Below are 24,554 nucleotides of genomic sequence, written 5' to 3' on the forward strand. Positions count from 1 at the left end.
GCTGAACTATCCCTTTAATTCTTTGTGGAAAAAGGGTCCTAGATTCTGTAGTATACGGTGGCCGGGTAGTGCAAAACTATATTACAAAGTGTGAAACACTTTTACAAAGCTTGGGACAAATGTACATTTTGAAAAACATTTTTACCTGTCATCAGACACAATTACATAGGAAAAACAATTTTACCAAGGACAAAACTAATTTACATTTCAGAAAATGTACACAAAACACTTTTACAAGTCCCGAAACAAATTTACGATTAGAGATTCCTTACGGAAAGGGAATGTACCACACACCGGAAGTGACGTGGAATGTACCACACACCGGGAGTGACCCGGAATGTACCACACACACTAAAAAATATCAATAATATCCAGCTTGTGTGTGACTTTGTAGACAGGTTTCCACAAGTCTACAACTATAAAAATCATGGTTTGACCAACTGTGATTAAAACATATTAGAGCTGTTCCTAGAAAATATCAGCGCGAGAGTATGTAGAAACATGTAAACGCAAGTACATGGAAACAATCAAAGCATGGCACTTGTTGACTGATAAAGATATCAAAACTGACCCCTATCTGTAGACCTGAGTAGCTTAGTTAGATAGGTCATTTGATACTTGTGCAGAACCTTTTGACTTGTGTTTGAATCCTGTTGAAGACATGTAAATTATAATTATTTCTTTACATTAATTTAGGTTTCATACTGTTCAGTCACAAATATTCAAATAAATAATGTTTACAATGACACTGACACCAAATAATAAGAGTCTTTATTCGGTTTGGGCATGTTTTGTTGCTGTGAAAAAGTGACGAATCTGCAAACGTGAATAGTTTACATCTGGAAAGGGGCCTCAGTTAACAAGGACAGCAATTAAACCGTAACACTAGCTATATTCAGTTTACTGTTAAGAGTCCTCAAGCAGATGTTTACACCATGTAAACTTGACATCATGTCTATGATTACAGCGTACGAGTGGCCCTCGTTAAAATATTGAACAAACTGATGCAGTATGTCTGGTGTTTCCGTCTGGTCCGCGTCCATTATAAACTCTAAACACCAACCACACGTAAAGCAAAACTGCGTTAAGCTGCTCAAGTGTTATCCACAAAACGGCCAAAACAACCCTCGACCGCAGTCCATGTTCGGTCACAATAAACTTGGTTTACACCATGTACGCCACAGCACAAATTTACTGCGCTCGCCAACAACAACAACAACAACAACTTCTTCTTCTTCTTCTAGTGTTTTATGATGATTTGGCAAGCCACGAACAAGTGCATTACCGCCACCTACTGATCTGGAGTGTGGATTGTGCATAATTGAGGTAGAAAGAAAACACTCAAGCTTAAACTTAATATATATGATAAAACAAATGATAATAAAAATTACAATTCTAAATAAATAACACAACAACAACTTTTCCCCGCGTAACCGCCGGTGTGTGGTACATTTCACGTCACTTCTGGTGCGTGCTACATTCCCTTTCCGTAAGGAATCTCTAATTGTAAATTTGTTTCGGGACTTGTAAAAGTGTTTTGCGTCTTGTAAATTTTTTTCTGAAATGTAAATTTGTTTCGTCCTTGGTAAAACTGTTTTTCCTATGTGATTGTGCCTGATGATAGGTAAAAATGTTTTTCAAAATGTACATTTGTCCCGAGCTTTCACACTTTGTAATGTTGTTTTGCACTTCCCGGCCACCGTAGTAATAAGACCTGATGCCTATCTATCATACATCAATCATCCTTATTCTTGCAACAAAATACTCCAATGAAATTGTTACAACTGCATTTACTTCCGAAGTAGTGAGTTTTGCTTCTAAGAATCAACTAGAAAAATGCATTGTGTTTCTAATTCAGTCTGTGATTGTTTGTTTACTCACCGTCTTGTGTGCACGTGTCAGAGTTCTGCTGTGCTGCTTTCAGCTGTAATACTGTTGGCTTTTGGTCAAGATCCTCAGCAACACCGTCCTCCTCTACAATCTGCAGTTTGTCTTCATCATCTGAATCTGAGGTCGCCTCCGGCACACTGCAAAGACTCCTCACTACATCAGACACACATAATGAGCTGTAAGTTTAGGATCACAAACGTTCCCAATGACAAAATAATAGAAAATTCCACACTAGCTTTGAACTCCGGTCTATTTTGGTACTGATAAAGCACCTTTTTGTTTCCTAACAAGCAACTTGTTAAATTTATTCAAGTGGCTATGGCTTGGTAATCGGTTTCTGTACAAAATATGCACATATATGCATTCAATAAAAGGTAGGATATGTGCCATCAAGACAGGAAGTGACATTTAGCTAAAAATAGATCAGTTTCCTACAGCCCAGAAAAGGTAACATCATCAGAGACATGAATATAAAGAAGGATAAGCAGTGTTTTTATGTTATGTTAGTGCAGATGCATTGATGTTAGCATTTGATTTGTTGACCCCCCCACCCCCCTTAAATCCCAGGGTTTTTCCTGTCTCATAATGAGGCGGAGGTGGTTTCCCAATCATGATATTTTTGCTACTTGAATCAAAGACATTTTGCATTATTCTTGTAATCTTATCAAGTAAAACATTAAGGATGACATTAAATGGAATTAGACACAGTTGAAGTCTGAATTATAAGCCCCCCTGTTTGTTTCCCCCCAATTTCTGTTTAATGAAGAGAAGATTTCAACACATATCTAAACATAATAGTTTTAATAACTCATTTCTAATAACTGATTTATTTTATCTTTGTCATGATGACAGTAAATAATAGTTAACTACATATTTTTCAAGATGCTAGTATTCAGCTTAAAGTGCAACTTTTCTATAGCTTTTCTATAGCTTAAAGGGACATTAAAAGGTTAACTAGGCAGGATAGGGTAATTTGGCAAGTTTATGTATACTGATGGTTTGTTCTGTAGACTATCGAGAAAATATATATAAAGAGGCTAATAATATTAAGCTTAAGAAATATATATATATATATATATATATATATATATATATATATATATATATATATATATATTTATTTTTTTTATTAAATAAAAATGTTTAAAAAATTAAAAACAGCTTTTATTCTAGCCAAAATAAAACAAATCAGACTTTCTCCAGAAGAAAAAAATATTATCAGACATACTGTGAATATGTCCTTGCTCTGTTAAACATCATTTGGAAAATATATAAGAAAAAAAATTCAAAGGGGGGCTAATAATTCTGACTTCAACTGTACATGACCAGGGCTTGAGTATTATGATAGCTGTGACTGCTTGTCTGATTTTTGTCAAAAGGCAGAGGTGTTAATTTTTGCTGAATATACATCTCTATGCAAGAAAAACCCTGAATGCAATGGCTCCAGTTTTCAAATGCCTTTTGAATGTGAACATGCACATGGAGAGCTCATATTTGATATGCGTGTGCTTGTACACACATGTTGGCATATGAAGAACACTTTCAGATGTTCATGTGTCAAATTTATGTTTCTGGTGTGTTTAGGTTTAAACATGTTTGGTTTTTAAGGAGCTCATCCAGTTCCTTCTAGTAGAAACAGAGGATGTCAACAGGACATGGTGTAAAAGTGATCTGATTATGCAAAAGTTCCTGTTTAAAGGTTTCAGTTCCTTGAAATGACCTGTACAGATTCATTTTACATACCTGTCCAAGCCAAAGCAGGGATAAGGCTATGGCTTTTTTACAACACAGATGTAAACCACAGATGTTAAATTCCTTCAAAATCCCATTTTGGAAATGAAGAAACTTTTTTTTCTTCTGCACAGCTATATAGCCAATGTGAGGTAATCTGAAATGATATTATTTCTGATAGTAATACATTTCAGTTTGTCAAAATGAATCTTCTTGTTCCAGGGAAGGAAGCTCTGTGATGATCTCTGAAATTATAGTGGATCTCATTCATTCATTTACTTTTTGGCTTAGTCTCTTTATTATATCACATTGATATCACATATTATATCACAGTGGAATGAACTACCAACTTATCCAGCTTATGTTTTACATAGAGGATGGCCTTCCAGCTGCAACCCATCACTGGGGAACACCCATAGACTCTTATTCATACTCATACACTACAGTCAATTTTTTTAGCTTACACAATTCTCCTATACCGCATGTCTTCGGACTTGTGGGGGAAACCAGAGCACCCAGAGGAAACCCATGCAAACACAGGAGAACATGCAAACTCTACACATAAATGCCAACTGACCCAGCCTAGGCTCAAACCAGCAACCTTCTTGCTGTGAGGTGACAGAACTACCTACGGCGCCACCGCATCGCCCTGGTGGATTTCATAAAGTACAAAAAACAAGACTGACAATTTCTGCCTGAACTTTTAAGGTCACCAGAATAGCTTATGACGTTTTTTATTTACTCTAACATCCCATGGGACACTTAAAGGTGCAGCATGTAAGATTGACACCCAGTGGATGAACTAGGTATTAATTCCTGGATCAAAAACAAACGCAAGCGCAGGTTGCCAGATTAAGCAGCGAGTCTGATGATCGAGCCCAAAGGCTGATTTAACTCTTTGTTCTAAATTATAGGCAATGTCAAACTATAGAGTTAATAATCTGTATATTAAAAGGAGTTTTTGTTCTAACCAGCACCTCAAATTTATATATTAGAAAAGGCTTCTATTTCTTGCAGCTGAAGAACAGGATAAACTGTGATCACCTTAGGTACACCTTATGTATTCTACACCTCTTTATTCAGTGTTAAATGCTAATAATGTGAGTTTGAATGTCATTTTACATGGCATTTATTGCCATACTACTGAAAGCAGCAGCAGATAGTTCACTGCAGATCGTGAAAATAAAATAAACTGCTTGAAATTGAACTTTAGAACTGTGACTCAAAACCAACACATATTAGAGATTTGGCATCTACATGTAATAATGTTAAAGAGGTTTAATATGTATTGATTAGATTCTAAATCTAACCATTTCATGATTGAGTGCATATTCTGTGCTTCTGAATGGCTGCATTTCAATTTCTGTCGTGTTTCGTATGGTGCAAATTGGTTATCACTGCAAATCTTATCACCTAACATGTAGTGAGGACAAAGGGTTACAATGTAACCTGCTCACCTAATGTTTACGCTTGTAATATTTATATTTTGTTGCTTATTAATAATCACGTCATGTGGAACTCTGAATCTGCGGCTCATTTTGGAGTCTGCTACTGTCCACTGGAGGTCACATTTCGGTCATGGTCGCATGCTTTGAGAGCCATTCTGAATGAATGAATGAATGAATGAATGAAATATGCGGTTTTGCAACAAGGCAACCCAGGGTGCTGAAATATAATTGGCTAAACTGGCATTGGGCGGGTTAAAATGACCAAAACAAAAACAGTGTTCCGGCACAAAATGCGCACTTTTAAAGCAGAATATCTGACTTGCATTGTGTTTCAGATAAACAAGAATGTTCACTTAGCATGTTTCTTAAATATCTGCAAACATACTGTTACAACCAAAACATATTTTTTTGTGTGTAGGCCTTGCATATTGTGTTGTGCTCCATCCTGCTCTCTCTCTCTCTCTCTCTCTTCCTGGCTCTCAGGTTAATTAGCTCCCGGCTGCTAATCATTATGAACCTGTCTGAATCGGAGTGGTTTTGCTATAGATGGCTATAAATACTGGCTTCTGAAGCTAGTGAGCTGAGGAACACTTCTCCCCAGCTCTTAAGTGTAGCAGTTGGTTTTTGTGATATTGTTCACTTATAGTTGTGTTGTGTGCTGATATTGTTCACAAGTGTTTGCAGTAGTTGGATTTTGCAGTACTTGGATTAATCTCTAATGCCAAATTAGCTTTATTGTGCCTTCATTCCTATTCATTATTTTGTGTACTTAAAGTGTGCCTAAAGGGTGAGTGCCTTATTTTGTTTTGTATATCTTTTTGCCTGCTTATGGTTGAGAGTGGAAGCTCAGGGAAGTTTATGATGTTGATTTTCATCTTTGATTTTGCATTAGGTAAACTAGTCCTCTAAACTTTATTTAGCTGCTTTCTGTTTGTTGTTTTAGGCTATACTCACTCAGTTTTGACCTCTAGTTTCAGTTAAAATTTCTATATTCGTATTAAATAAGTTTAGATGATTTTTTTCTGAACTTCATGTTGACTCTTCACTCTGGGGCTGAGGATTGAAGTGTGTTCTCCACGTTTATCTTTTTTTAAATCAGTTCTAATTCATTATTATTTACCAAATTCTGGTCTTCTCTCTTACACCTTTTAAGCAAAAACTCCTTGACTTTAATAAGGTCGTAACAATATTATGGTATTATTGTGCTTTAGAAGAGTCAAAAACTTCCAATTAGCACCTTTAACTAACCTAAAAGTGGTACTATGCCATACTATGGTTTGTGTTTAGCAGTAAAGCGAGTATATCGTTGAATATGTGTACCTGTTATTTGATGCAAATATCATCAGAAGAGCTGCATCTGTGTACTATAATAAAGCAGTATAATGTTTTTAGCTCACACACATGATGGTAATTGTTCCTAATGTATACATTTTGTCTAATGGATGCCCTTGTTGATGAGTTATGAGTGTAAAGAAGAGATTAATAAAGTCAAAGTCTGCTTTATTGTTAATTTAACCACGTGTATAGCACATACAGAGAATTGAAATTGCTCTCAGACCCTAGGTGCCTAACAGATAATATTAACACGAAAAGTACAATTACACATATAATATAGTCTAAAAATATAAGTAAAAATAATTAAATATGTCCTAATTATATGTCTTTTATTATTAAAATGTACATATGCATTCTTATCAGTCATAAATCTGCCTGTATACTAATATGAAAACAAGCAGCCTGACAATTCTCTTTTGATCTGCTCCAACAGATTTTAGAAAATCACAATGGCTTTAAATGGCACGAGGGTGAGTAAATGTATTTGTTTTAGGGTGCACATTAAATGGGATACACACTTGTTCTGATTTTATGGGTGTGATTTAGCACACCACCTGAGAAGCGGAGCAAGTTGGCAGGTAGAGCTGCTCCAGTGTGACCTCATAATCAACACAATCAGGTCACTAAGGCAACCTCCATTTCATGTGACATTTCCTGAGATGAGGTGATTTGGCTTGTTATAGAGTGCACCTGCCACCATGTGCACACACACACACAGATGCTGACATCATGTAAGAGACTAGAGTTTAAAATAGGAACACCCTGATATTTTAAGGGATAAGCAACTAAAACACAAATAAAAAGATGTTTAGAGAGTACATAAACTTGTTTAGAGAGTACATAAACTGTAGAGAATGGTACTTTGATCACTACTTAATATTAACAAACACTTCATTCTATATTGGTCTGGGGAAATGTATCACTCTGCCCACAGGGAGTGCCAAGCGGTGGATTAAACTCACTACAGTTTTTCAACCACGTTCCTGGAGGACTACCTGCTCTGCACATTTTCCATGGCTGCGTCTGACACCGCCTGCTAGGCAGTAGGTACTGCATTTAATTTTAAACGTACTACTCGGCCGTTAGAAAAGTACATCCTATACAGTATGAATGTTAGAAGTATGAATGGAATTCGCACGTACTACCTCCGCCATTTTGTTATCATTATATGACCTACCTGCGTCAGTTGCGTTGCTTCGCTCCTATTCAATAATTCTTTCACGCGGCATCATGGGATAGCACATGGGATGCGCACTTCAGAATCTCGTCTGAAGTTGCAAGTCATCCGGGTACCTCTCGCATACTGATTTTCGAGCTCTATGAATTCAGACATACTACTCGGCTCGCATACTGATTTAGCGTAGTTAACAGAATGGAAGTATGCAGTTTCCGATGCAGCCCATGTCTCCTTAACCAAACACACCTGATTCAGATCATCAGCTCATTAGCAGAGACTGAAAGACCTATAATTGGGTTGTTGCTAGATCAGATTTGGTTGTGGCCAGAAGTTAACGAGAATTATTTATATTATTTATTAATTTTCCCATTTATTGTATTTTATTAACATCTACCTCTACCCCAACCCTAAACTCAACCGTCACAGCAACGTCAAAACAGTAGTTGTACAGAGTATTATTTATGTTATAAATTAAATTACCCAATACATTGTATTTTTTACGCCTACCCCCACCCCAACCGTAAACCCAACCAGCCCAGTACTGTAAAAATATTAATTCTTGTTGTATAGTGTCATAAAAAATGCTGCTATATTTATGTGCATATCGCACTTCCAGCCGGTTGCATATCCAATCTAGACCTTAGCCTATAATTAGTGAGTCTTGCAAAACATCCAGTGTTGGTTGTCCTCCAGGAACATGGCTGAGAAACACTGGTTTAAAACATACTGTTGGACAACCTAATGTATTTTTGAGACTTTTTTTTTTTTTTTTTTTTTAGACAAGAATATATTTGTTTCAACTGCAAATATGCAGTTTATTTTATAAATTTATTAGTATATAAACATTTGTTTAGATTAAATCTGAGATTTACCTTGAGTGTGTCTGCGACTGTTCACTGGCATGTGGTCTGTGTTTGTTTTGCTCTATTTTGTTCCTGACATACGTTACATAGGATGTCTCTGTGCTTCGTTTCAAATAGAGAAAGTTGCAAAGGCACCAAGGGTATATACTAGTGCACAGAGCTTGTGAACGTGTGCACTATGCTGCCACTAAGGAGAAAAAAAAAGTAGAATATAAGCTTGTGCCTACGAATGCACCAAAACAGTGCAGATACAGACATATCGCAGTGCTGTGGTTGTTGCTAGATCAGATATGGTAGTTATGGTTATTTATATTATTTATTTAATTTTAATATTTTATTAATGTCTTCCCCTACCCTAACCATTAACCAAACCATCTCAGCAATGTAATAACAGTAGTTGTACCGAGTATTATTTATGTTATCTATTTAAATTACCCAATACATTGTATTTTTAATGACCACCCCAACCCTAAACCCAACTGGCACAGTACTGTAAAAATATTAAATATTGTTATACAGTGTCATAAAAAATGCTGCTATATTGATGTGCATATCGCACTTCCAGCTGGCCGCGTATCCGATCTAGACTTTACCCAGTGCTACTCATGTTGCTCATATGAATACATATCCACTGATGAACAACAACAAATAGCATTAACAAACATATGCAGGGCACTGCTAATCAAATGCCTGAACAAAACATCAGCAGAAATTTTTTGCTTTTTTTTAAAAGGGTCTGGATATAAGGATTCACGATTATTCGAAAAAGATTGCAATCTCGATTCAACCCCCTACACAATTCTAATCCAGCATCTCTATGATTCAGCTGATTATGTTAAGCGTAAAGAAAGAAGCATAAAGGCAGTCCCACAAGTCTTCAAATTGTTTTACATATATATATATATATATATATATATATATATATATATATATATATATATATATATATATGCATACATTTGAAGTCAGAATTTTTAGTCTCCCAGTACATTTTTTGAAAAAAATTCTGTTAAACGGAGAAAAGATTTTTTCCAACTCATTTCTAAACATAAAAGTTTTATTAAAAAGATTAAAAAGATTTATTTTATCTTTGCCATGATGACAGTAAATAATATTTGACTAGATATTTTTAAGACACTATTATACAGCTTTAAGTGACATTTAAAGGCTTAACTAGGTAATAATGTTAAATAAGCAGATTAGAGTAATTAGTCAAGCTTATTGTATAACGATGGTTTGTTCTGTAGACTATTGAAAAATATATATTTAAAAACGTGCATGTCTATACTTGGTCCTGGAGGGCCGGTGTGCTGCAAAGTTTAGTTCCAACCCCAATCAAACACACCTGGGCTAGCTAATCAAGCTCTTACTAGGCTTTCTAGAAAGATCCTTGCAGGTGTGTTAAGGCAAGTCGAAGCTAAAATCTAAAGGACACCGGCCCTCCAGGACCGAGTTTGGACACCCCTGGTTTAAAAGGACCTGTTTTATATGCTCAGCAATGTGGTCAACATATTGTATTTATAAGGTATAATTCACTAAAAAATGTCATTTTTGTCTTCATGAAATGACGTATTCATGGCTGTGAAATCGCACGTGAGCTGACCGTTAGCTTTGTTTACCACAGAGAGGATGCGTGCCAGATAATGATGTCTACTTTAGTGAACAGAACCTGCATTGGCTGAGATTAACAGGTTATAAATTTGTCAATAACGTTCAGTTATTGCGTATTGTTCAGTGATCGTTCAGTCAGTATAACTCTATAACATTGAATTTAATGAAAGAATCTAATAATGACAAATGTCTCACTTTACTCGTAAAAAAATGGTCCAATAATGCTTTACAATAACAATGTGTTTTTTTTTACCATATGTTTGGGAAATAACAGTAACAATAGCCTACTCAAATTAACCTTTATTTTACATCTACAGAATCGTGAGATCTTCATTTTAAGCAAATAAATCGTGATTCTCATTTTAGCCAGAATTGTGCAGCCCTATCTGAAGCCTTCAGGTGTGTGTGTGTGTGTGTGTGAAAACTATTCCCATCCGACAGCTAAAGCTTAGTCAAAATTGGGTCATGAACAAGACAATGATCCAAAGCACAGCAGCAAATCTACAACAGAACAACTGAAGAAGAAAACAAAACAACAGTAAAGGTGTCGCATTCGTGTGAAAAAATGAAACGACACAAGGAAGAATTATTGAACACGTAAAGAAAGGAAAATGTAAAAAGCTAAGCAAAAGCCCAGGCAGCAGCTGAAATTTCACAGTAGTTAGTCAGATGTCACTGTAAATGAATATTAGCTGCTTCAATCACAACATCTGCATTATCGGATGATGGAGATGAAATCAGGGTGGATATTTCAGCAAGACAATGACTACGTTTACTTGGACATCAGTAATGGAAGTATTTAGCTTAATCTGAATAGGACAATAATATGATTAGGGTGTTTACATGAGTTGTGCTTTGAATGTTCCTTTCATGCTCCTGTTTTACATGTTTTAGCACAAAATTAAATTAATACCACCACTCTATCCAGATTTCCTCCAGAGTTTCATGTAATTTCGTGCATTTCATTTTTAATTTGTCGACTTTAACTGCAGTTTGGCACTTTCACTTTCATTCATGCCCCCCTGACAAATGAGATAGTGGATGCGAGTATGAAAGGGGAAAAGGATTTGCTTTTTTACCCAGACATTTAAAAATAATATTTTAGAGCAGTAATCTCAATACTGTGATACTGTGAAACCGTGATATTTATATCCAAGGTTATCATCACAATCTTATACAGGCCCATGCTTAGTCATGTGTGTATAGACAATCCTGTTGCAAAATGCGGCGAAAATCCTTCACAATGATAATAGTTTGATTAAGGTGTTTACATGTCTGTACTGCACATCATTAGTTATGTTTCCATCTAAAAATGCAAATTAACTTTATGCGCAAAACTGGAATATCGCATAAAAGACTAGTGAATAAAGCAGCGTTTCCATCCAACGAGTCAAAGTGAACAAAATCGTCACTTTCTGATTAACTGGCGCCAAATATCAAAAGTAAAAACAGAATTTGCTGTGGTAGGAGAGGCTGCGTGACTGTTTTCTTTATTTTATGAATGACTTGCGCCTTAGAAGGCAATCCTGACACAGTGAACGTGCAGTGGCGTTTGAAGGTGTGAGACGTGAAGCACAGACGCTCTTGATTCTGGAGATCATCAATAATATAATAACACTAATACTGAAACGGTTAAGCCATTTTAGAATGACCAAAACAACATTTCATCTACTTTACAATGTACTTTCTTTTCTTATCAAATTAAAAGTTTTTCCTCAGTTATGCGCATACGTTTTTATGCGCATTTTCAAAATTGACGCACATCTTGTCGCTTCCATCAACCGTTTTTTCATGCGCATATCCAAAATGCACATAAAAATAGGTGGATGGAAACTTGACTAATAATGTAACTAAAATCGGCATAATCCACATGCCTTAATTCCATTTCTGTTTAGCTCGATTATGACCTTAATCTGATTCAATTAATAAAAAAAATCGCTGTTTACTTGGTTGACTCTTCATCAGAGTATTGTCTTAATCAAACTATTGGTGTCCATGTAAACGTACTCGCTGATCCCAAACACAGCCAAGAAAACTCTCAACTGGTTTCAGAAAAAAAAAAAAAAAAACAAAGCTGCTAGAATGGCCCAGCCAATCACCTGACCTGAATCCAATAGGAAAAAAACTAAAGGTCAGAAGACACCCAAAGAACAATCAAGGTTTGAAGACTCTACTGAAGTCTGGAAAATAAAAAAGATCACACCTTAGCAATGCATGCATCTTGAAGCAGTCACAAAAAATAAACCACATAGTGTTAGGGCTCTTTCACATCTGTGAATCGATTCATTCATCAAAACAGTGATTAAAATAGTTACAATGTTGCTCTTTGTTCTTATTGTGGTTCGCTTTTTACACGGCTCTAAACGGACCAAAATAGCTAAAACATTGTTTTGGCGCAGATCTGAGCGCAATTGCTGGATTAACATATGCCAAACGAATTGCACTAACTGGGCAAACGGGACGGGTTCCGAAACAAAAGTCTAGGTGTGAAATCAGATTTAAATACATTTCAGAAGTTTAGTACTTTCTCCTTGTGTCATTTCATTGTTATTACACATAACTACTATTCTATTTTGTTTTACTTGTATATTATTAAAATACCAACTTTCGGGTTTTTACCAAAATCTGGGTCAATTTCTTGTCAACTGCTATATTTATCCTGAAATTCTGGTATTCAATACATTCAATACTTATTTTACCTGCTACATATAAAATATGCACACACACAAATATAGAAAGAGAGCCTAAGAGAGTCACTATGTCTTGTAATGCTACAAGTGTAGTTTGTCTGTGTGTATGTTGGGACATAATCAATTTAGAATAACTTGGGAGCATTGGTCACCTGAGACGTCTGTTTCTCCCTGCTCTTTTGGTTAATAAGAGCCCTCAAGTACAAACACAGCACAAGTCACAGGAGACTAATTAAATGCATTGCACCATCTACCGGTGTGCATTCTTTCTCTCTTCCACGTAAATTCATTCACCGGCATATTTCTGCTTCGTTCAATCACAAAAAACACATGTCTTTTCCAACCCTCCCCCACCCTAAAAAAAAACCAAAAAAAAAAGCCCTCCTCTTAACCCTGAGAAACTTTCCCCCCTCCGCACAAAGAGGCGGCAAACCCCTGGGAGAGATTAGCATGCAAAAAGGGATGCCCAGCAGTCACAAGCCCCCCCACAAACGCAGAGAGAAATGTGAAAAGCTCTTTAATGCCCTCATATCCCTTTTCCATCAACAGGGAAGTGTGAAAAGACTGCTGTGCTGCAGGTTTTCATTTTGTCTTTGCTTATGTGATTCACACCCTACCTTTACAACGCACACTGACACACGCATTACAATGTACTTAAGTGTTATAAATGCAAATCGACATTTAAAGGCTTTTCTGTATTGTTTTGAACAGAATCAACCTCACCTGACAAAAATTAGATGCATTAGATAGTGATATACCAGAAACACAAAGACTCAATTACTTTTATAATAAAATATCTGAAATATTATTCCAAATATTAACACATACAATTAAATGATTATAAAACTATAATATACAAACAAATTATTTATATATATATGATTTATATGCATATATATCTGTGTGTGTGTGTGTGTGTGAACTACTTATCTGAGGGATTTATTATTTATAGTTAATTATTATTATTATTATTATGTAATAAAACACTATTCCAAACAGAAATTTTAAATTATTATCTTGGTACAGGGTTCAACGCTAAGGACGTTTTCTACTGGCCCGACTGGACCAGCAGTTCAGATTTTTACTGGCCCTGCCAAAATTTTCACTGGCCCCACCAAAATAAATAAATAAATAAATAAAAAATAGCTATTTTTTTAGCCACATATTTTAAATAATGTGTCAAAAATAATGTCTTTAAATCTAGAATTGAAATATTTTTAAAATGTTAAAATATTTAGCAGTAAAATACAGCAGTATGGAAAATGTGCAGGTATTTTATTGCTAAACAAAAAGTGGCTGACTTAAAAGTGATGGAAAACTATGCAAAACATCACTTCATTTTTTTTCGTTGTGTTGTACCCATGTAAATATCTTCTTCCACAACGTTGAAAACAGACGTTTTCTTTTAGCCTCATAATTTGATGTTGTCGCCTCTTCACTGTTCTGGTTTTTACCAGGTGCTCACAACAACCAATCAGATAAAAGGAACCAAAAAGCAATATGGGGTTTAAGACTTTACAGAAAACGTAGCATTCTGAGACTTAAAAGCACAAATTGTTTCTCGGTTCTAAGACTGTATTTGCACACAATTGCCATAGTAGCAGGCAAATTAAAATTTAATGACAAGGCAGCACTGGCCTGATCGGGCCAGTAACGATTCTCTCTACTGTTCCGAACATCTCTCATGCTGGCCCCGGGCCATCGGGCAGTCCTTATTGTTGAGCCCTGTTGTAGATGGATGAATGGATATAGATAGATAGATAGATAGATAGATAGATAGATAGATAGATAGATAGATAGATAGATAGATAGATAGATAGATAGATAGATAGATAGATAGATAGATAGATAGATAGATAGATAGATAGATAGATAGATAGATAGATAGATATACTGAGAATGGGCACTTACCTATAATTCATTAATATTGCGCAATGCACAAACTCTATTAAACGCATTACAATTCACAATTATTGAGAAAAAATAACCTCCATTTCATTAAAAGAATAGCTTTGTATAATTCATATATGACAAACAGCTGAAAACGACAATAAATACACAACAACAGTGTGAATAAAAGCAGAAATTATTAGTAACACCCAGCAGCACCACATTCTATTCTGCATAACACCGCCCGTGATCGGCTACTGAGTGAACTAATGACGTAATGTATTCCTACACAGATTCCACACCTCTTCAAATAGCTCACGTTCAATATAAACCCGGAAAAGTGTCTTAAAGTCTTAAATAATATAATGTCACAAGTGACGTTGCTATTGTTAATCGATCCTAAATTAATCTTGATTTCAAATGAAATGGCATCAAAACAGCATCTTTCGGAGCCGAAAAAGGAAGAAAAGAAAAGCAGAGGAAGAAAAGCATGCTCAGAGGAAAGGTATGTTCTGCTATGCATAATACATTATTTAGTAGTGTAGTATTAGGACTTGCTTTAATAAATGCAACTATGCCCTCTATCACAGAAATACTTCTGCTGAATGTGGCCTACTTTTTAACATGTTTCATTAAATAATCAATTAATTATGTGTTAAAAGTTTGTTTGCCAGAATGGAAGCACAATTAACATGTTTTCTTTCATCAAAATAGTTAATATAATTCAAGATTCTGTGTTTTACTAGTATTTTAGATCAGTTTCTTTCATGTACAATTTGTTTTTACAACACACTTGCATTTTTATTTGTAATGCTTTGCAATACTTGCAAACTTATTTGTTTACATTTGAATAAATATCTTTATTATAAGTTGCATGTGTTTGTTAATAAAAGTTTATACACTTAAATATTAAAATAGTTTTTTTTTGTGCTTTCTTCTCAGTATTTTTACACCAGTGGGCTCAATTTTTTTTTATCTTGCCTAGAGCCCTTCCCCTACAGGCCGGCACTGCTAACATGTGTGGCTTCATAGGTCAAAGGTTGACTGAAGGGGTCAGAACAAAAGAGCAAGGAAAAAAAACAGTGTCCTTTTCATAGCAGTCTTAATGTCATGTTTTCATCTGATACATACTTCCAGTTACTAAAAAAATCTCAGCAACAACTTTCATTTTCTGTATCTCTTGCATGTAAACCTATGCACAGTAGACACTTGTAATGTCATGAGCTTCTTATCAGCCTTCACTCACATTCTACAGGACTGATAATCCAAAAACAAACAGGCGCGCGCACACAGGGAGAGACATGCATTATATCTGATGCTTCTGTACTCGCGCTGACATTTCTCTTGAAACATGAGTCTGAGTAACTGGGAACCAATGAAAACGAGCTTCGAGTGGACCACCGTGTGACCTCATTTCCGTGCAGTAACGCCCTAAAATAGTAAGGTCTGGTGAACATGTCAAGCGCGAGAACCAGCAGCCCGGAGAATGAAAATAAAAGTCACAGCAGCACCACTGCGCTCCTCCTGGCGCTGACGTCACACAGCCTTCATCACACAATACATCCTTCCGCGCCAAAAAACATTGTTTGCGGTGTATTGTTATAGCATTTAACATTCACATCGCAGAAAACAACCCAAACCAATCACGTTTAAACGGAGAAATAAAACTCAGAACTCACCTCGGAAATGAAAACAGATGTAGTGAATCAGCGCCTCTTTAGACCAGAATAGACTATCTTTGTTTCAAACAAATGTGTAATTTAGATTATTAACCTCAAAAAAACATCTTATATCACGTTAATACACAATCCTAAATACCAAAATCACAAAAAAACATCAATGAAAGCACCTATGTAGGTGTTTCGTCACCTATCCTACCTGGCTCTTCTCCGACATAGGAGAGCAGCCGCCCCGCCCTCACTGCAGCAAATAACGGTCCACACCGCCATTACACAAATACCTTACGGAAAAAAACGACCTGTTTGACTCCTGAAGACGGAAAGCACCTTTAACAACCACCTTATGCACTGCAATCTCTCTCTCCAAACCACTTTACAGCCGCTCCAACTGGACTCCTGTGTGAAAATCGAAACATAAACAAACCCATCCGCGCTTCTAGCAGCGAGCGCACTGCTAAATGTCACTTAACGGAGGATGAAAGCGCAATAAAACAGGTAGTCGGTCATCTCTGTGAACGGTATACTCGACATTAAACATCCGCAATCAAAAGCCATCTTCCCTCTACCTGCACAAGTTGCCATTTGCCGTGGCGTGTGCTGGCCGCCTCTCTCGCGCTTCGCTCGGGCACACCGCGTTTCCCGCACCGATTCGCTTCCACCGTCTGGGCAATCACTGCTCTGGACACGCGAGGAGTGCGATGAACGGTAAATGAGGACATTGGCTCTCTCCGTTGTCTCCTCACCGTTCAGGTAAACACGTTGACGGCTCCTGAGCGTGTTACGTCGCGAGCGGATCCGCGCTCGTTGTCACACGCACGCACAGGAAAAGGTAGCACGGTGCTTTCAACTGAACGGTTGACTATATCACCGGATTACCGGAAAGATTGCTTAAAGAGAAAGCGACCAGAAGTCAGCATGCATTCAGTGCAGCCTTGGATGCTAAGATATGAATGAGATTGAAGTAAATGTTCATTATTGTGATATTAGAGGCATCTGTGAATCATATTTAATAAAGTAATAATAACACATGTAATTAAAGTGATTTTTTTATAATATAGAAAATATTATTTAGAACTTAAAAAACATGTATTTTTTAAGAAAGGGTAAACAAAAAGAAGAAACATTTGGCTAAAGTTGCTAGCACACCATGATTTTTTATATTTAACACTGGACTTCCTTAAAGGGAAAGTTCACCAAACTATATTCTTTTTTTAGTTCTTGCATAAAAATAACAACATTAATAAGTGTTAAGTCTTTCTCAGAATTATATTTCTTTTTTCTTTGACCTTTTTATTTTAATCTGTGAGTTGTGAGCAATGCTCCGAATAAAAGTCAATATTGTAATAAACCCGTAATGACAATTAAAAGTGTCGGAATTGCAAAATATAAACTTGTATTCACAAATTTTAACATAGAAAGTGAAAATAAACTTTTTTTAAATAAAATCTTTACTAAGGCTTTTATTTTGTTGAACAAAGCAAAGGTTTAACGCATGAAAACTGAATTTTGGGGTGAACTGTCCCTTTAAGAACTATATGATGGCGACAACAACTGTCAAGAAGCCCTCTGGAGTCATTAGTGCAATAAAAGTGTCATCTTTAAAAGCAGCATATAAACTCCAGATCTGCAATAGTGCAGCCCTGTTTGATTCCGCAAACTGCACAAGTTTCTAATAAACTCAAACGCCACTGAAGAAAGTCTTCTTGAAGCGGTTTAAAGCACCCGAGACGTGCGTCCTTCCGTATAACGGTCCGGGCAGACTCAGGTATAACGGTGCAGTTACACTGGGACAGCCCAGCCCGCACCCTTCCTCCACAAGTCCACATTAAAGTAGTCCAAAGGAGGAAAAACCATCCGGAGCGAAACTAAAAACTCTTTGCTGCTGTTTTCTGCATGTGGGACTCACCATTGTTGCGTCGTGGCTGTCTCTGTTTTCTGCGCTGGCACCTGGGGCCATCCGCCATGATTTTTTGCACTGTGTCTAAACGCTTCCTCGCGGATTGAGCCCCCTCTGTGCCCCCTCCCCAATCCAGGCCCCACTCTGCACCTGGTTTACGACATTCTGCTTTACGACATAACCTTTACATGCAGCGCGAACACACCTCTCCTCCCTCTGCCGACCGACGCACACTTCCTTTACATCTGAGGTAACTTTCTGCAAACGCAATATAGATGTTTGTTAACAAGTTAGTTGAGAAAAAGACCTTTAAGATACTTTTTTACTGGGGTAAAAGGGGTTGTTGTCATTTCGGCAGCGCCCCCGACAGGCTTGGAAGTTTTCTGACATATTTTCACTCTTTTAAACTAATACAAGTTATTCAGCGATAGTGAAGCTTTATTTTCAATGTGTCTTGTTATAAGTCGTCAGTTTTAAAAATAATTATGACTATGTGTAGTGTGTGTGTTAATGTGTAGTGTGTGTGTTAATCAAAATATTAGGATCTATTTCAATTCTCTCCCTCTCTCTCTGTCTCTCTCTCTCTCTCTCTCTCTCTCTCTCTCTCTCTCTCTCTCTCTCTCTCTCTCTCTCTCTCTCTCTCTCTCTCTATTCAGTTAAATTTATTCAATAATTGCTTTATTGGCATGACAATTGTCACAAATGTATTGCCAAAGCAGTTATAAAGTTTACATAAAAAGTAACATACATAAAAATTAATAAAAACAGTACACACAGTAAATAGTAGCTGTATAAAAAAGGATTATATATATATATATATATATATATATATATATAATATCAACAATACATGATATTATTCAATATATCACATTAATATTCAATATATAATATTAATATTCAACATATATTATTCATACAAATCAATATATAGAACTTCCAAATCAATCTCTCTCTCACACACACACACACACACACACACACACACACACACACACACACACACACACACACACACACACACACACACACACACAAACAATCTCTCTCTCTCTTTGTAACCTTAATAAGTTGAGACTACTCAAATGATTTGAAAGGAAAGTGATTCCCTCAGTTCGTTTAAGTAATGGGAAATCGACAACTTAATTAGTTGAGTTGACCAAATGTGGTCTCTTCATTGAATTACCTTAAATGCTTAATTACAGATAACTTAAATGTTTAGTTACAGATAACTTAAATGTTTAATTACAGATAACTTAAATGTTTAAGTACAGATAACTTAAATGCATAATTACAGATAACTTAAAATGGCTAATAGACTAAACTTCAAAATTTTCAGCTTTTATATATTTTTACGTACTCCCAGGGCCGTTTATTTCGAAACGGATATTTGCTGTTTCATAACATCAAATTATTACGAGGTGGTCTGTTAGCCCGATGCTCAACCCCTAACCTGGTGGACTAGGACATTCACACATAAACCACGGAAAATTTAGCTTACCCAATTCAGCTATACCGCATGTCTTTGGACTGTAGGGGAAACCGGAGCACCCGGAGGGAACCCACGCTAACACGGGGAGAACATGCAAACTCCACACAGAAATGCCAACTGACCTAGTCAGGGCTCGAACTAGCAACCCTCTTGCTGTGATGCGATAGTGCTACCTACTGCATCACCAAGTCACCCCTGTGTGTATCAATTAAGAAAAATGTAAATAAGCATTTAAATATCTACTTAGTAACTGTTTAACTATTCTCTTTTCGTCAGGTTCAGGTAGTGCCTCTGTACTGCTGCACTTCAGCAAAATTCTGCATCACAAGCAAAATGACTACCTTGTGTCATATAACATATCTTAACCAATCAGTGCGGTAGTCAAGGCAGAATTTCAAGCGGAACCAATCATTTTAAACAGAGGCATGGTGAATTGTTTAAAGAAATTAAAATGTTAAGTTCAGAGAACAGCAACGCAGTGGCACAGTGGCTATCACTTTGCCTCACAGCAAGGTCACTGGTTCGAGCCTCGGCTGGGCCAGTTGGCATTTCTGTGTGAAGTGCATGTTCTCCCAAGGTACAGGTTCTTGCCGTGGTACAGGTGAATTTGATATGGTAAAATTGACCGTAGTGTAAATAAGTGTGTGTGTGAATGAGTGTTTATGGGTGTTTCCCAGTGATGGGTTGTGGCTGGAAGGGCATCCGCTGCGTAAAAACTTGCTGGATAAGTTGGTGGTTCATTCCCCTGTGGTGACCCCGGATTAGTAAAGGGACTAAGCCGACAAGAAAATTAATGAATGAATGAATGAATGACAATAGTGGGGTTTACAGTGCGCACACACACACATACGCACCAGTTATTTTCTTTCACTTTTTTATGCTGGCGTATTATCATGTTAAAAACTAAAACTGTACTTGCCATGTGAAACAAACAATCAAACCAATAAACATGACAATGAAAAAAAAAATCACTGGGAAAAACATTGTTTCACCTAGCAGAAATATTTGAAGTACTTCACGCAAAAAAAAAAAAAACATTTTAAAATAGTAGCATATATTTTGCTAATTTTTTATAGCAGTAACTTAAAGCAATGATCTTCTAAACAATTTTCTTTAAAAAAGGGACTTCTCCGTGTAGTCCAAAGCATTAAGCATTTGAAGAGTGTAGATGCAAAAACCTCTAAGTGCCGTCTGAATTTGTTTTGATCTAAAATGAGCATTTTCTCAGGCTTCTCTGTGTAGATTTAGTATTTTACACTTAGTGCAAAGAATAGTTTTCATGGCTCTTAAAGTGAAATAACTGAACATAAACATAGGAGGCTGAGAAAAATGCAAATTTTAGAGGACAATTTCAGACAGAAGTCATTTACACCAGTTTAAGTGTGACATTTCCTTTTCATGCTTCAGTGGTCAAAATGGATTGTATCTACATAAAAATTATTGAAAAAAATCTCATATATATTTACAATAAATCCCATTTGTTAGTTGTCACTTTCTTTAAAAGATAATCTTTTAAAAAATAAACAACTTTAATCATGAAGGTAACAGACATTTGAGGTTTAGTTTAATCGTAAAGTGGACTCTGCTGCCCTCTGGTGGTCAAACCTCCCCTGCTCTGAAAGAAAACAGTTAAAACTGATTTTTTTAATGTTCAGAATATTTCGCATACCGTTTAAACGTTTTTTTTTATTGAAACGTTATTTAATTCATATAATATAAATCAGTTTCAATAGCTTCTAATAGGTTGAGCTATGATAAAGAGGTAAATCTATTGTATTCAGTGAGATTAGATAGTTTAATAATAACTGGCTGTTGCAACTGTTCCTTATGACAATATACACATTTGTTATATCATTTGTAATTTCATTGCAGTTACTTTTAATTTCATTTCAATACCGAGTTATCCTTCCTTTGTAAGTTCGTTCTCTTCTGTATTTTTTTAACAGTATATCATGAAGAAGGAAATACCCAATAGTATCTGGATGCAGCCTTTATGATGCAAGCTGAGATTGCATAACTCAGCGATGCAATGTCAGACACAATGCACTCAATGGAGTGAGTGACGTCACTGTGATGGAGAGGGTTAGGTGAGCTCAATAAAAAGCATTGGATGCACCTCGGATTGCACTGCACCAGGTCTGCATCCAGAAACCTCTCGGAATTACAGGACTGGCGGGTGTCCCACTATCTGTTCAACACTCAACAGCAATAATAGTGAAGGATGTAGGCAGGAAAATAAAGTCTGTGACAAAAGATTTTGCGATTTGCCCAAGCTGCAACCTCCTGCTCTCCCTCGTAAAAACAAATAGGGAAGTAACTAAAACTGCAATTCATCAAAATTCTATTAGTCCTGGATCAATAATAGAGCAGATTTCTATTGAGCCCACTGTTAAAATGGCCAACTTTCAGCAGAAAAAAAGGTGTTTACTGCCTGGTACAAAGAACGATTTTGGTTCATATAGCTAATATTACCCTTCATGACAACTGTAAGGGGTAATACCCTTTGTTATTTGTTTGCTCGTTACTACACCTGTACACAGCGATGAAAAGTCCAGCATCTTCAGATTGGCCTTAGTCTTGACTTGTGCAGTTGAATGATATTTGTCCTGGGAGTACTGTACAAATGTGGCGGCGCTATTGATGCATGCTCAGGGTCCATATGCGATATCTAGTGTATATATCTATTGTAGATTATTTTGCGTTCTTCAGAAACCTATGGGTGACTTCACTGATACTACTTCCATATCTTTTACAGTCTATGGATTTGCACAACCCTCTGATTATAACAAAATACACACACACACACACACACACACAGTTAAGCTCAGGAATTCACAGATGTGGTTCAGTAAATGTTCAGTCTAGATTTTCTGTTAAATAGTTTGTATTAAATTATTTGTTGGCCTAATAAATGACTAAAACGTGGTTGTTACTTGCTTTTACTAGTCTCTTTTCATACGGCCAGTTTAGCAAATGTAACAATTGAACAAGTTTTCATTCGGCTCAGTCCCTTTATTAATCCGGGGTCGTCACAGCAAAATGAACCGCCAATTAATCCAGCATATGTTTCAGCTGCAACCCATCACTAGGAAACAACCATACACACTCATTCACACACACACTGACAATTTAGTTTTCCCAATTCAGCTGTACCCCATGTCTTTAAAATGTGGGGAAAACCGGAGCATCTGGAGGAAACCCATGCCAACAAAGGGAGAACATGTAAATTCCACACAGACATGCCAACTGACCCACCCGAGGCTTGAACCAGCAACCTTTTTGCTGTGAGGTGAACGTGCTTCCCACTGTACCACCGTGCTGCCAAGTTTACATTTGATTATAAAAAAAAATTAAAAGAAATCCCACAATTGTTCTGCAACATTTGGCTTTGTCTAATCAAATTTTACATGTATTATCTTTTATGTTACAGCAATGTGGGTAACTATCTTAACACACTCCACTCAGACAGACTCTTCCATACCCCTCACTGCACACCATCAATATGTAGCATGCATTGCACTTTAACCAATCCATACTTGAAACAATACTGCCTACAACTATGTGGACACCTATTCATTGCACATATCGGTGTCAATCTTACATTGTCCTGTGTTTTTTAATTTTTTTGAGTATGCGGTTGTATTTTGCTCTGTCGTTGCATTTGCACTGTCTGTATTTTGCACTGTCTGGAGCCAGCACCTAAGCTTTTCGCACACATGCTGCTGATGATGTGACAATAAAAGTGGTTTGATTTGATATCTTATAGATGTGGGTTTAATATATTAAAACCTGTATAAAAAATGTCTCTGAGAAACTATGCAAAAAATGTCTCTTTTGCACCCCTCCTCACCCTCCCCTAAACCACATCACACCAGACATTGTGGGCCTGCAGAGGGCTTCAGAAGCTTTCTGCTGTCAGTTGACAACATTTCGCTTAAAACTCTCTTCTGCTTCCGCGATGTGAGAGCATCCTGTTACTCGATACATCCGTACAAATGAGTTCACTGACAAAACTAAACCTTTTTTAAAAAGTGTTTTTCTAAGCTGATTTTCTTGGAAGCATCATAACAATTGAGCAGCCTTCAGTGTTCAAACAGCGCTTAGAGTCTCCGGACAGTGAGTACAGAAGATCTTATGACATTGTTTCAGTTTACTTCAGAATCGATAGCGCTTTGGTGTAATAAATAAAATGTATTGTATTACAAATGAACACAAATTATTGAGTCATGAGCTTGCAATCGGCTAAAATAGTGCAGAACAAAAAGGATTTTTACATAAGATTATGGGGTGCTGATGACAATAGTACAGTCAAACAGACACAGAAATCAGCAAACTTTTAGGACTGTCAATTCTTTATGTAGCCTGTTTAATGTTGTTAACCCGTGTGTGCTGATGGGGATATTTCATCTACTCTGGGGTGATTTTGAGTCTTTAATTTGGCCACAAATTTCTTTGTGTTTCAGCAAATTGTATGATTTTTGGTGACATCTTATTTTGCCAAAATGCTTAGCAAATTTTCAAAAATTCAACAATACACTATGGGCAAATTTACTACCCTTTCATTATGTTTGTGGCCCTTTTTGCCCCTTTGACTTCCATTATAATGACATTTTTTTTAAATTGCAAAGCCATGAAACCACATAATCATGCATTTTGATTGTTGCTTGCTGTCTTTGTTGATCATCAGTTGCAGTGCAAAAAATGGAGTACAGTGTGTGTCTGTGTGAGGGACCTTTGTGCACTGATCTATGATATGTCTGAGAAAATCAAAATAAGTAGCTCAGCTCTCAGAACACAGTAAACATAAGTGTATTTATGCACGCACATAGAAACTTTTTTCTAACTTTTTTT

At 36.5% G+C, this 24,554-nt stretch overlaps 3 protein-coding genes across 11 annotated transcripts in view; 2 read left to right on the plus strand and 1 right to left on the minus strand.

The window, feature by feature from the left end:
• zeb1a (zinc finger E-box binding homeobox 1a) overlaps positions 1-18,297 on the minus strand; it is a 45,222-nt gene extending 26,925 nt beyond the window's left edge. The window contains exons 1-2 of one of the 2 annotated variants that reach the window (XM_087241317.1): positions 18,221-18,297; positions 1,882-2,043 (exon numbers count right to left, since the gene is read on the minus strand). In XM_087241317.1, coding sequence (XP_087097443.1) covers positions 1,882-2,043; positions 18,221-18,278 — 220 coding nt within the window. In that variant the 5' untranslated portion in view covers positions 18,279-18,297. Of the gene's footprint in view, positions 1-1,881; positions 2,044-16,880; positions 17,160-18,220 lie in introns of those variants that run through there. The other variant, XM_087241318.1, reaches the window with a different exon arrangement.
• Positions 1-24,554, plus strand: part of LOC147846472 (uncharacterized) — a 563,173-nt gene that overhangs the window by 398,183 nt on the left and 140,436 nt on the right. The window lies entirely within an intron of this gene.
• nlrb5 (NOD-like receptor family B, member 5) overlaps positions 18,374-24,554 on the plus strand; it is a 39,506-nt gene continuing 33,325 nt past the window's right edge. For 3 of the 8 annotated variants that reach the window (XM_087241308.1, XM_087241307.1, XM_087241310.1), the window contains exon 1: positions 18,374-18,461. Coding sequence is in view for 4 of the 8 variants with exons in the window: in XM_087241306.1 (XP_087097432.1) it covers position 21,331 (1 nt within the window). In the remaining 4 variants the exon portion in view is untranslated. Of the gene's footprint in view, positions 18,462-21,240; positions 21,332-23,576; positions 23,820-24,554 lie in introns of those variants that run through there. The other 5 variants (XM_087241309.1, XM_087241311.1, XM_087241312.1 and 2 more) reach the window with 3 other exon arrangements.

This window comes from Danio rerio, chromosome 2 (assembly GCF_052040795.2).
Source record: "Danio rerio strain M-AB ecotype USA chromosome 2, GRCz13ab, whole genome shotgun sequence".
In the NCBI taxonomy this organism is placed as follows: domain Eukaryota; kingdom Metazoa; phylum Chordata; class Actinopteri; order Cypriniformes; family Danionidae; genus Danio; species Danio rerio.